Source organism: Rutilus rutilus (genome assembly GCF_951802725.1).
Source record: "Rutilus rutilus genome assembly, chromosome: 21".
NCBI classification, from domain to species: Eukaryota; Metazoa; Chordata; class Actinopteri; order Cypriniformes; family Leuciscidae; genus Rutilus; species Rutilus rutilus.
In genome coordinates this window covers 11,151,682-11,165,584 of record NC_140226.1, presented here as the reverse complement: position 1 = coordinate 11,165,584, position 13,903 = coordinate 11,151,682, and the positions used below count along the sequence as shown (strand labels likewise).

The following is a 13,903-nucleotide window of genomic DNA, read 5'->3' as shown; positions in this document are numbered from 1 at the left end:
GTTTACAGCCACTGTTGCTTTTATAATTTAGAAGACTCAATATTTACAACGTCTAAATCTGACAGGTCATAGCTGCACTTGAACTTGATTGAAAGCATATGTTCGAAATGGAATCATAACGCACTACATATATTTACTTTATGCCTGCTATTTTTAATTTGTGTATTCCATGCTGTCATGTTCAGTTTTGTACTCTTGTACTTTTGACTCTTAGATTGTATTTCATTATTGTGTTTCCTGCTGGTTTCCTTTGTTCTAGGCTGTGTTCAAAATCGACCCCTATACCCTCATTCACTATTTCCTACATTACTATAATATAATATAGTTCACTTGAAGGAGTGAATGAAAACGAGTGAGTGACTTCGGACACTGAGTGCGCTGGAAGGGCTGCCGCTTTTGCGTAGTTTTTGCTTGCTGTTTAATAATCATCAGTCATGGAAACTAGCATGGATAAACCTGAATTAAACAAATTAATAATCGAGTAAAAAGTAATTTATACCTGTAAGAAATTGCGCTGTAGCCACATTGGACCAGCGGTTTGGAAAATGGATGGATGATTCAGCTAGACGGATGATTTCGTACACAGCCATTGTCACTAGTTTGCTCCTATGGTAACTGATTATGTTGTAAACCAGTTTCTTATTATCCTGTGCACATATAAGGCCCTCAGTTTGTTCAATTCTTTGTCTTGTGTTTCTTTTAACTGTCAAGTGTTTGCTCCTGTGATTTCTGCTGATTTGGATTATCTTCTTATTGTTATTAATAAAAGTGTTGCAATTACATCCCCTTCTCCTCATTTTGCCTGACCTGTCGTGACACATGCATATAATAAAACAATAACATAAAAAAAGCATACATACTGTGTGCAGTATACATACTGCACAATACTTTCTTTAAAAGTATTATGCAAAGCATTTCATCATCTCAGAAATGCACATGATTAATTTTTATTAAATTTAATTTTTATTCAAATATCTTACTCCTCACCCTCTGAAAAAAAAAGGCAAGTATCATATCTGGTTTATCTGTCAGACTAGAAATGAAAGTTCAAGTTGAGTACATTACATACAGTTTTATTACAGCTTATTTTTTTATACAGGATATATATATATATATATATATAGTATATAAAACAGTTTTGCTGTTGTATATTTTGCTGCCTAATGATCACATAGGAGTCCAATTATCACCTTGAAAAAAAGAAGAATACATTTCTGATTAAAACTAGTGTAGGAAATTAAAAATTGAGGTTGTTTTTATTTGCCAAGTTATGTCTATTTGAGTGCACAGCATTGTGGGATACAGTATTTTATGCAATGTTCTGTGATTGTATACTGCATATTTTGAACCCAGGTCATCCAGGTACTCGTAGACCGTGGACAGTATATATAATTAATACTGTATTTTTTGGTGTGCCAATTTATGCTGTATACTGAAAGGAGCTTTGGTAACACTTTATTTAAAGCCTTTATATATAATAGATTATAAAAATATTTCGAATATATTACATTTTAAAAAAGAATTGATAATGCCTTTAATGCACCTTATAATGCATTGTATGGTCTCATGAATAATTGTAACCACAGTTATAATGCATTATAATACTTATCTATTCATTGTTCCACCTTTAGAAAGTATAATGCTTTTAAACACATAAACGAATTTCAGATCAAACAAGGAATCTGCAAATATTATAATGCATTTTAACTTTAGTTACAATTATTTATGAAAAGATATGGTGCAGTATGACACACATTATGAATATATAATGGATTATACATAAAAGCTTTAAGTAAAATGTTTTTTTTGTTTAAAGGGGTACTTCACAGCTGGCAAAGTGGGCTTTCAATAAAATTCGGATGCAGTAGAAGGTGTTTTTTTTTTTTTTTTTTTTTTTTTTTAATCGGTGCTACCTGACTAGAGAAAACAAAGAAAAAGGCAGTTGTCTTCCTTTTTGCCAAATAGGTAGGAAAACTTCAACACCCATAATGCACTGGGCATGTTGCCATCCAACACGTTTAACCAGAGTCAAATACCGCCTTGCTTTGGTAGGAAATACTTCTTAGCAAACTTTTAGTCATAATGGTGTCGACTTTTATGGTTCCCAGGTGCAAGAATTCAAAGAGTCAACGTTTAGCGGGAGTGAGTTACTTTCGGTTTCCAGTGAAGGATCCAGTGCATTGCAGGCAGTGGGTAAAAGCTACAAAGAATCGTAAATATGGAGAGAACACCAGGACAGGAAAATCTGAGAAACCTCTGTGTTTGTAGTCAACATTTAAAAACTGGAAGACTATGAATACAGTGTTTTAGGTCAAACAGAGTGTAAAAACTGAAATAAACTGCCATTCCATCAGTTCCCACCAAAGCAAGAAAGCTGTTGTCATAATATTCTATTTGTACCATAATGCTGTTCAGACATAGTACGACACAAATTCAGTGCTAAATCTACCCTTACAATAACTGTTCTGTTATTAGCCCTCAGTCGATCTGACTTGAAAAAAAATATGGTAAAAATTCTACACGTATTTTCAATTGAATCCCTTTTTCAGTAAAACAAGTGTATGAGATTAAAAATCGAGATTGCTATCACCTCTGCTTCATTTTCCAAACTAGAAATGGTAGGTCAAATGGATTGCATTCTATTGTGGAATACAGCGCACTCTTTTTGCACATTTTGGGCCCTTACATACTGTGTACTGTTTTTAAGATGCATATCAATTTCTTTTGAAATCGGCTGTAGTATTCTGTCATCCTGAACACAGACCAAATTATTCCCAATCTCTGACAGAAGGAAATGAGTTAAACTGCTGCAAACTGTTACAGTCACCGGTACAGTGAGCATCTCGAAGGCACCCGTGCAGTTTAGATCCCTCATGCAAGGACAGCAAGAGACGGCTCTGATGATTTTTTTAGATTTTTTGAACCACCGGTGAACAGAAGCTGCCTGTTGTGCAGCCGTGTCTGGTTTGATTGAAGCCTGCTAGCACTCGAGATGAAGCTCAGCTAGACAGGACCCGCAAGAGTTCTGAAGGTCACTTTCTCACCGTCTGACCTCACCGATCTGTCTGTTTATTGATAGGCCCTGGCTCGAGCCAACAGGAGCGGGGAACACGCTAGCATTCCAATGAGAACATCTCTCTGGCACTTAAAATATGCAGTGATGAACGCCGCCAATTAAACAGCAGCTAACACAACCGCAGGAGTTTATCTAACACTAATTTGTCCAGATTCTCTTCCGCACCGATGGACGAAAAAGAGATGGGAGAGTGAAAATCTCAAGCGCACTCACCTGTGAAAGCCCCAGGTATATGGACACTGTCTCTGAGATGTACAAAAACCTCCCCTCCTTGTTTAGTGCAAATACAAATCCATCCAGGGACTGTGGAGGAAACAGAAAGAGAGAAAAGAGAAGAAACAAGTCAGGCGAGAGTCTCACAAATAGCTTATTTCTCACAGCACAAAGAGAGAAGCCATCAAGCCCAGAATTGCAAACAGAACCGCATCCCATGTGGAAACGACTGACAGATCATTAAAGAGCAACAATTACAACGTCAATTAACAGCTCCGGATCACAGACGCCTCAACTCTAAGGGATGGTGGGAGCAATACATAAATATTAGGCAAAAAACGCCTCGTTCATATGAATAATGGTAGTGTATTTTTTGATTTTTTGACAAATCAGATTTGTTTTTCCGTATTTCCAGATTCATTTGAGTTGGTTAACTCAATCACGCAGCGACCTGCGTCTATCAAGGTAGTGGATTGTGTAATATCAAACAGAACTATTATCTCGGATGTGTCCTTGACAATGATTTAAGTGGTGCAAATATGGCTAAATTTCTTGCTAGATATGATAGTTTTCTGGATAAACCAATGCCATTTTGAACATGCATTTCTTGGATGTCTGATCTGTCTCATGACTGCATGGTTGGATAAGTTACAGTAATCTCAAATATAAATTGATGTTTAGTTTTAGGTTTTAGTACTTTACACATTTTACGTATCCCATTTTAGACATCTTGACTGGTTACCTATAGAAAACACAAGATAATCAATAAAAGAGCTCCTACTGTACGTATTTTAACACAAACAGTATTTCTCTAGGGTAAGTGAGAAACATTGTTATAATACTAGGCAAAGTCTTATGGATTTGACATTATTTCGTTTTAAAACTATGTATGGTCGTAGGGTCTTTCGAATACTTAGGGGCTCAAGAGTGGAATAAGTTGCCTCTGGATATTAAAAGTATTTCAAATATGGTTGGTTTTAGTTTGAAAGTCAAAAGTTGGTTATTAGATAGGTTGTTTGTGATGAATTTGTATTAGTGTCTTGTGTGATGGATGTTGTGTGGATGATAATCTATTTCACTCGGATATGTCATAGTATAAATAAAAAAACTGATTTGTTACGTACGTTTCATTGCGGCTTTAGGGTTAGGGTTTAGGTTATTGGGTTTATTTGTTTCAGCGTTATGTTGGAAATCAGCATTGAGATTGACCAATGAAATCTTTAGAATGCACAATGGGCAGGATTTGTGCTTAAACGTTTAAGGGGAAAAACAACATGCTGCATCGCTGTGGCAATTACTGTAAATATTGTATTCAACCAGCATGTTAACTAAAAATGGAATTCATTTCTCACATTCTGGAGGAAATTTTCAATGCACAAGGTAGCAGCGTGAAGAACAGAAAAATTTCACCGCACACACAAAACCATATGAAAGCTGAAGTGCTTAATTGTGAACAAAATCACCTCTGTTTGGTCGATGACACACTGCAGCTGCAACATCACTTTTTATTTAGCATGGTGTAAACTGCTGGCAGAGCTTGGCAAGCGGTTCTGTTCTCAGTGCCACCACAGTTTTGCTGTCTGAGAATAACAACCCACCCTTACTGTAAAAAACATGCCTGTGAAAATTATATTATGTTGCTTCTTGCACGTTTCATGGAACTTTCAAAGGGAAAGTTGCTAAAAGCGTGTTCAGTTTTACCTTTAACAGATTAATATGAATCTGGCAACGTTTTAATATGTGGGTTGGTGTATGTTTTGCGGCGGTTCAGAAATTAAATGTCCGGTCAATAGCTAAAAACGTAATGCTATATTGTGTTTGAAAATAACTTACCACCTACACTAAACCCTAACCTAAAATAACCAATAGTGTTAATGTCCCCCTGTAGTCAATCTTTGATCACCAAAATGACGTTAAAACGTCTTTTCCTCGAAAAAAAATGTGTCATGCCTTAAAAAAGCTTGAATATAACTCTACACTCTTGCCTCATTTAGTATACGTGGTTTTATGAATATGCAAATTAGCCCCGCCCCCACTCACTCACACCAGCTCAGAGATCCACTCATTGACGTGATTGGTTACAAGGTAGTTTGTGACGTCAGAAACACCAGCGATTTCCATACATATGGAGCTGGTTATTTGATAGAAACGTTATTTCATGCACTAAAAGTGTTTTGAGGTCATAAGATAGTTTTGTGCAAGGAACCGCATGAAAATAAGTCTTTATTAATCATTATTACATGGCTTGGTTGAATTCTAATGTAGAATGCGGTCTGTTATTTCTTGATAACACACCGCTGCTAAGTATAACACACCGTTGCCATGAAAAACAGAGCGTTGCTATGGACGCAGGATTCTAACCGTAGAGACGTAACGGACTATTTTCTTTAGCGGAAGCAATACAATCGGTTTTAAATCAATAAACTCCTTTTTAAATCAATATTTTGTGTCAAATTATTGATTTATTTGGTAGGTAGCCATGTAATAAGCGGGATAATGTAGAGCGAGGCGGTTGTTATATAGCTATAACAACCGCCTCGCTCTACATTATCCCTTACATAATATGCCTCTGTAATCATCATTTGTGTGAAAGGGAACAAAAGTTGTTTTTGCTTTACGGTTATAATGTAAATTTCAGCTGGAAACTGCAGTAGATTGTATTGTGTTTAGGTACGTTTTTGGAGTTTTACAATATATAGAGGCATGTTTTTCCAAGTTGCCTATAGGTTGGAAAATGAACAAGGTATTAGTGTTAGCCGCTTACCAAGTAAAAAAACAATAACTTTACTGTAGTTTAGCTTCTTAGCAGAAACAGTTTCAAATGATCTTCCCTGAAACTGGTTTCTAGCATACATCTGTGGTTTCTAGGGTGTTCTGGATGGTTGCTTACTAGTCCAAGACTCTACACTGTAAAAAATATTTTTTGCTTTTAATAAACTAAACTTAATTTACTTGTACTACATACAATCGATTTGTCCAATAAATGTGAATTGACAAAATTAAAAAAGTTATTTAATATTGTGAAAGTAGGTTAAAAAAAAAAAAGAAACTAAATATAATGAGTTGAGATTTCTTCCAGTGTACAGTATGTTATTCTAGTCTCCCATATATGGCTAATTTTTTTGTTGTTGCCTGTTTTATCATTATAAACCACAATTTTAGATATCAATCACACTGGAGCCATCATTCATGTCTGTAGTTCAAACAATACAGGATGAAGCCAGCATTTAATGTGCAATACAATGTTTAGTAAGCACTGCTAATCATCACGGAAGCTATGACCAATACATAAATATTCTGCAAAACAAAGCCTGATCCTTATCAATAAAAGTCACATTCATAAGAAAAGAGTGGTCGTGTTGGGTTATTATGGAAGTTGGACAAAGGGAAGCCGATATCACCGCTGGAGGTGCTGCTGTTTGGTCTCCAACAGTCAACAATTAAGGCATCGAGGTCACATGGGTTAATTACATATTGTCCCCCGCTGCCTCAGATAATCCGTAGGGTGATGCACCCTGGGCGAGAAAATGGCAGAAAGGAATGAAGAGAGAAAAAAAAACAAGGTATTGTGGACAATGTCACAGCTGATCTGATCACTTTTTTATGAAAATCAGGTTTACACAGACGGGGTGGGAAAGCATCCCTCTCTCGTTTATTTCTGAGTTTAAAGCAGCATTGGCAGCTGGCGAGAGAGCGTGCGGTCTCTGCTCGCCGATAAAACAGAGCCGCCTCGGGCTATTTACAGCGTGCTGATATGCAGCTGACAACAGCACGTCCCACGGCGGCCCGCTAGCGCATCACTTCCTCCCTGAGCACGCATCTGCTGGAGGTGATGTGTTAGACTCGCGGTTTACATTACACTGCGCTAATGCTAATACTGTCCCATTATATGGCACTTTACATTTGAAATGCTAATGTGCCAATATAGATGCGTTAACATAAATGCTACGCTAACACGGATGCTTATTTACCTTACTTAAAGCAACAAAAAGCTTCAAGGGACTGTATTCTACACATTTAGCATTTAATTTTTCCCCTGAAGTCCACTTATAATATCAGTCAAGGTTTCTTGCACCAAAGTGGTTGTAAATTAGCCTTAGCTGACCATGTTTTGCCCTCGCTCTGACCCTCAGGGGCTATTCACACAGAATGCGCTCTTATATTCGCTCTGAGCTAGTTTTTAATTGTTGTTCTATGTAAATATGCTCAAGACAAACATCTTTGTTGCATTTGTTATGCCTTGCTAGCCTCTTTGCATGTGAAAACTACTGATATACTGTAGAGTTCACGTTGTTGCATTGGTCTGTAGTGACCTCATAAACATGACAAATTTTGAAACAGATATGTTTATACTGAATATATATACTACCATTCAAAAGCATGTAATATTGTGAAATATGATTACATTTTTAAATAACTGTTTTCTATTTTCATATATTTAAACTGTAATTTATTCCTGTGATGTCAAAGCTGAATTTTCAGCATCATTACTCCAGTTTTTAGAGTCACACGATACTTCAGAAATCATTCTACTATGCTGATCTATCTGTCTTTCTGACCAACCTGTATGTCTGTCTGTCTGTCTACCTGCCTACCTACCTGTCTGTTTGTATACCTACCTATCTCTCTGTCTGTCTGTCTGTCTGCCTGCCTGTCTACCTACCTACCTCTCTGTCTACCTGCCTACCTACCTGTCTGTCTGTCTACCTGCCTACCTACCTGTCTGTGTCTGTCTACCTACCTACCTGTCTGTCTACCTACCTACCTCTCTGTCTGTCTACCTGCCTACCTACCTGTCTACCTACCTATCTCTCGGTCTGTCTACCTGTCTACCTGCCTGTGTATCTGTCTGCCTGTCTACCTCTCTGTCTGCCTGTCTACCTACCTGTCTGTCTGTCTACCTGCCTACCTACCTGTCTGTCTGTCTACCTGCCTACCTGTCTGTCTGTCTGTCTGTCTGTCTGTCCAACTACCTGTCTGTCTTTATGTCTGTCTGTATATCTGTCTGTCTACCTACCTGTCTGTCCACCTACCTACCTACCTACCTACCTACCTACCTACCTACCTGTCTGTCTACCTACCTACCTACCTACCTGTCTGTCTGTCTACCTACCTACCTGTCTGTCTACCTACCTGTCTGTCCGTCTGTCTGTCTGTCTGTCTGTCCAACTACCTGTCTGTCTTTATGTCTGTCTGTATATCTGTCTGTCTACCTACCTACCTGTCTGTCCATCCATCCATCCATCCATCCACCCACCCATCTATCTATCCATCTCTCTGAAAAATGTCTGTATAAAAAAAAAAAAAAAACAGTGAAATGATAAATTCAGTCCATTCTCTCAAACGCTGCATCATGTTTATAGAGCGCAAATACTGGCCTTCCGTTCTCCTCCATCCCTGTCAGATCATCTATACACTGAGAGACCACCGTCCCCTCCCCAGTGGAGGGTCTCTCTTGGACTTCGTGACCTGCGAGAGACTCCTCCTGGCTGTCAGGAAGGACCCACAGCAGTCACCTCCAGCCAGTCTGCAATCATCTCCACTGCTCTTCCTTCAAACGCCCGGCATCTGTGGGCCAGGTCTCTGAGGAACACTGCGTGCCTCCGCCTGGCTCCCCTCCATGATAAACGGCCTCTGTTTACAGGCTAACCACTGTGTAAAGTGCACAATAAATCACTAGCCAGACAAACTTCTGGGGGAGAAAAGTGTAACATTAAGATGGGCCTTTTTTGTCATTTGTTTAAAGCAGTCATGCCTTGCAAGCAGCTTCTCTCTCTCTTGCGCTCTCTTTCTGGGGAAGAAAGGAAGAAAGCGTCTCACAGAAGGGAAATGAAACTCTGTAACGGTTTGGGATCTGCACACTTGACCTAAGGCAGCAAAAGCAATAGAATCTAGATTAAGATTAAATGTAGACGAAATTAAAAAGTGTAATTCAAGCTTCTTGTGGTTTTAGTTATTCACAAATAGCATTAACAAGAGGCAATATTAATGCATCATCATTAAATTAATTGAATCCTCATTTAAAAAAAAAAACATTGCATCACTGAAAATCTATTTTCAGGGGTTTTTTACTCAGTTTTTGTGAACACAAAATCAAATTTTACCCTATTTACTTTTTTAATAAAAAGTAAATAACTTTCTGTCTTTATTGTAGAAGATAAAACAGTTTGAATTATTCTTCATTAAAATAAGTTTGTTCCTCTAATATATATATAGTAAAGATACTTTACTAGCCAACTTTTTTTTTTTACTTTACATAATGTTCCCGGTCTTATTGTGCACAATATTCAGAAGGGGGAAAAATACATAAAAACAAAACAAAACAAAAACAAATTTAAATACTTTTTCTGCCTCTGAAACAACATGTCCTCTGTTGATGTAACCAAAGCCAAACACAGAAGAAAAAAAAATTAACCAAGCATGTTTTTCTTGTTGAATATCCAAAGAAATTTCACTCAGAAATGTCAAATCCCAGAAATAAAACGGTTTTAATGTTGACTTCAAATAACACAATCCAGGACTTACTGTGAATATTATTCTAATGAAAAATATTTTTTAAACAATTTTAACATAACATTTCTGCCTCTGAAACACCCTTTCCTCATCCTGATGGATAAACTAATCTCATTACATTACAGAAATTGCGTGCATTGGCAATACTGTTTTGCTCTGTTTTACTTTAAATAAAGCTAGAAACAAAGCTTGTGTCTCCTCGAATTATTTGCTTCACTATAAGCAATTGTTAAATAGTACAACTATAGACCACAATCCCTAAAACAAGAACATTCTTGCCTCTCAGTGCTACAACAGTAAACACGGTCTGGAACTCAGTAGCCTTGTGTTTTCTCTAACAAAGGACAAATATACGTGAGCTGAAGGACACGCAAGCTGGTAAACATCAATCTAGTTGCTGCACCCTGGCCAGAGCCACCACACGTCCACATTAACACACACAGCGGACGCCAGGCGAGACCAGCCTCATTGACTATTAACATATCATTAACTATTAGGTCAGACAAAATGAAGAGGGAGAGAGAGAGAGGCAGAGAGGAGCGGGGCAGCTGGTGATGGGGGATATGCCACATGTTCATCTTCCTCAATCACATCCCTCCATTCCCTCCATTCTCCAACAGCCTCCATGATGAAGAACTACTCGGCCAAACCTGGGCACGTGGACTCGCTCGCACAGGTATTGAGCTACAGGACTCCTACATGCAATGCAAATGAAGACTTCAACCCCTCCGCAATACAGTAAGTCAAAACAAAAAGTTGGAGGACATGGCCATATAAACAGTTTTAAGTAGAAATATTTCATTTGGCTGATTTCAAACATTTCAAGAAGTATAAAAATGCCATTCAGTCAGAGCACACTTTTTCACCTGGTGCCACGTATATGTTAAAAGGAAGTTGTGTTTGCCTGAAAAGCGATATACAGGAAGGTAAAAGGTCGACATACAATAGCCCAAATAAGATAAAAAAATTTATTTGCAGACATTTAGATAACAGTTAGCAGAAATATAAAACAATTACTAGCATATAAATTATTATTTTACTAGTAAAACAAAGATTTTCTTAAAAAGAATATATATATATATATATATATGGATGTATATGTATATACTGTATATCTATCTATATATATATATATATATATATATATATATACACACATGTATAATTTATAATAACTTATATTTAAATAATTTATAATTTATTACTTAAAACAATCAATCACACACACACACACACACACACACACACACACACACACACACACACACACACACACACACACACACACACACACACACACACACACACACAGCTGCTAGAGCGCTATCTGTTCCAGACTGATATTTGGTAATACACTAACAAAACATTAGTGGGTTACACTTTATTTCAAGGTGTAATTGTTACAGTGTAATTAGATATTTAAGTACTGAGAACTTACTAGTACAACTACTAGTACTTACTATAGGGTTAGGGTAGGATTAGGATTTGGTTGAGGGTTAGTTGCATGTAATTATGCATAATTTACTGTTATTACTATGGTAAGTACATGTAACATATGTAACAAGGACACTGTAAAATAAAGTGTTACCCATTAGTGCTACCAATTATTATGCCCAAAACTTATGATGATTAAAAACAGATGCAACTGACTTGTGTGGGAAAAGTGACATACACTATGGACAGTAAGAAGCCAAAGTGTCTACAATATGTGTGTGTGTGTGTGTGTGTATGTGTGTATGTGTGTGTGTGTGTGTTTGTGTGTGTGAGAGAGAGAGAGAGAGAGAGAGAGAGAGAGAGAGAGAGAGAGAGAGAGAGAGAGAGAGAGAGAGAGAGAGAGAGAGAGAGAGAGAGAGAGAGAGAGAGAGAGAGAGAGAGAGAGAGAGAGAAAGAAAGAAAGACAGATGAGAGGTGTTAAAAGAGATCTTATCAGAACTTCTAAATTGTCACGGGAGCCGTGAGTGATCTTTTCCACTGAAGTCAATTTTGAGGCTGACAAGCCATGTAGAAATGTGCAAATATGGATGCGCGGTATTGATTTCTTTATTGAAGGCAAGAGCGCGGGAGATGTTCAGATCACTCATCCTACCTCTCGCCGAGACCTCTTTCAAATAAGAGCGTCGTTAGATTGCTCATTTCTTATGGAGGCTTAGCGTTGGGGGGAGGGGGTCTGTGGGGGTACTCGACATGGCATATTTATTGGCCTGCTTCACTCCAAATGACCTACTACAAGCATCCATTTAAAAAGGTGTGAGAGTATCAGATCCTGCTGCTTGGTTCTCACTCAATCTTTTAGCATATCCTCAATTCTCAGACACAACATATATCGACATCTACACTAGGAACAGGAATTGTAAACATTGGAACTGTTCTGGCTCCTCTTAAAGTCAGCATGAAATCAAAATTTCCAATTCTTGTTTTTTGTTTTGTTTTTATGGAAAATTGCAGTATTTTTTAAATGTCAGTATATATTTAAAATATTTATTTGAGCAAATCTCATTTTCTATTATTGAGTTTGATTAATTGATTTTCTATTCTATCAATATCATTTTTTATTAATGTCCCCTCATAATCTTTAATCCAAATAACTTCCCCTCCCTCTTGCAGCATCATCTCTTCTCTTCTCTGATGATGTGTTTACTGACGTGAGGGCGGAGCAACCTGTCACTCACATGAGATCCACCAATAGCAAACCTCAACCATCCCACCATCCAATCAATTCCGCATGGACAATCCCGTATATATATATATATATATATATATACACACGCACAATTATTTAATACATAATTAAGGCCTTGTTTGGATTGAATTAATATTGTTTCTGATATATATATATATATATATTCTGTTATAAAACTAGGCCTTAAGTAATAACTAGGTATTAAATAATATACACAACATAAAAAAAGTAATGTATTGTATCCATTTACTTCATTTACTAGAGTTCCAGTATTTTAAAATATTTATTTATTGTTTGTTTATTTATCTATCTCTCTCTCTGTTCCCACTAATTTCTTGTTTCTATTAACAAAAAGTACAAAAAACGTAAAACAAGTTGTTTCTTGACACACTGCCTACTGGTCAGAGTTGTTGGACATCTGACATATGAAATCTAAATTAGAACACGTCACCAGAGAGAATATGGCAAAAGCACTCCAGGAGCAGAGGAGTGAACGCTAGCTTTCCTTGTACAAACTACCACACTTTTAAAAAGTTCCTTCGGGTGAATATTGTTTCGACTTCCCTCCGCGCCAGGATTTAATTAAGTGATAACAGTCACCTTCAGGTGATGACACAGGACAATAATATCTGGGCTAAAGGAAAACGCTGAGACTGGCCAGCACGTATTATCATGCGCAAAGATAGAGAGAAAGAGAGAGAGGGAGAAATCCGTACTTTACAAACACGTCTCGGCTTCATCCAGGTTAGACTCGGGAAGAGGAAATATTTTCCGAGTCTAATCTGGAGGGTTAAGGGGGGGATTTAGCTCAACCCTAAGAGGATTAAACATCATTTGAATGCTTATGTGTTTAAACACAGGCTTAATAAAACAATATGACGTCAGTACAAACAAATAGGGGGCTTGACTTGATTTAGAGGAAGAAGTGCCCATTAAAGGAACACGCCGATTTTTTGGGACTTCAGCTTATTCACCGTATCCCCCAGAGTTAGATAAGTCCATACATACCTTTTTCATCTCCGTGCGTGCAGTAACTCTGTCTGACACACCCACCGCTAGCCTAGCTTAGCACCAAGACTGGAGGTAAACAGCTCCAGCTAGCATACCGCTCCCAATTAGTGACAAAATAACACCAACATTTTCCTAAACATTTTTCAGGTGCTCGCAGCACCTGAGAAGCCCCGTGGTGAGGAGCAGAGAGTTCGCTCAGAGTTGGAGTAAATCACTCCGCAGAAGTAGCAGTGCTTCGCCTTCTGAGAATATAGTTCCCCGTATGTGTACGGTTAGAAGATGGCTGTGTCTCATGTGACCTTGTTATTTGTACACGCTGTGACAATACAAATCACAACATGTAAATAGGAAACTGTTGGCGTTATTTTGTCACTTATTGGGAGCAGTATGCTAGCTGGAGCCATTTATCT

At 37.7% G+C, this 13,903-nt stretch overlaps 1 protein-coding gene across 2 annotated transcripts in view; it reads right to left on the bottom strand.

Moving 5' to 3' along the window:
• The window catches only part of npas3 (neuronal PAS domain protein 3), a 318,042-nt gene that overhangs the window by 114,350 nt on the left and 189,789 nt on the right, over positions 1 to 13,903 (bottom strand). For both annotated transcript variants that reach the window (XM_084392651.1, XM_084392652.1), the window contains exon 5: positions 3,290 to 3,379. In XM_084392651.1, the coding sequence (XP_084248777.1) occupies positions 3,290 to 3,379 (90 nt within the window). The remainder of the gene's footprint in view (positions 1 to 3,289; positions 3,380 to 13,903) is intronic.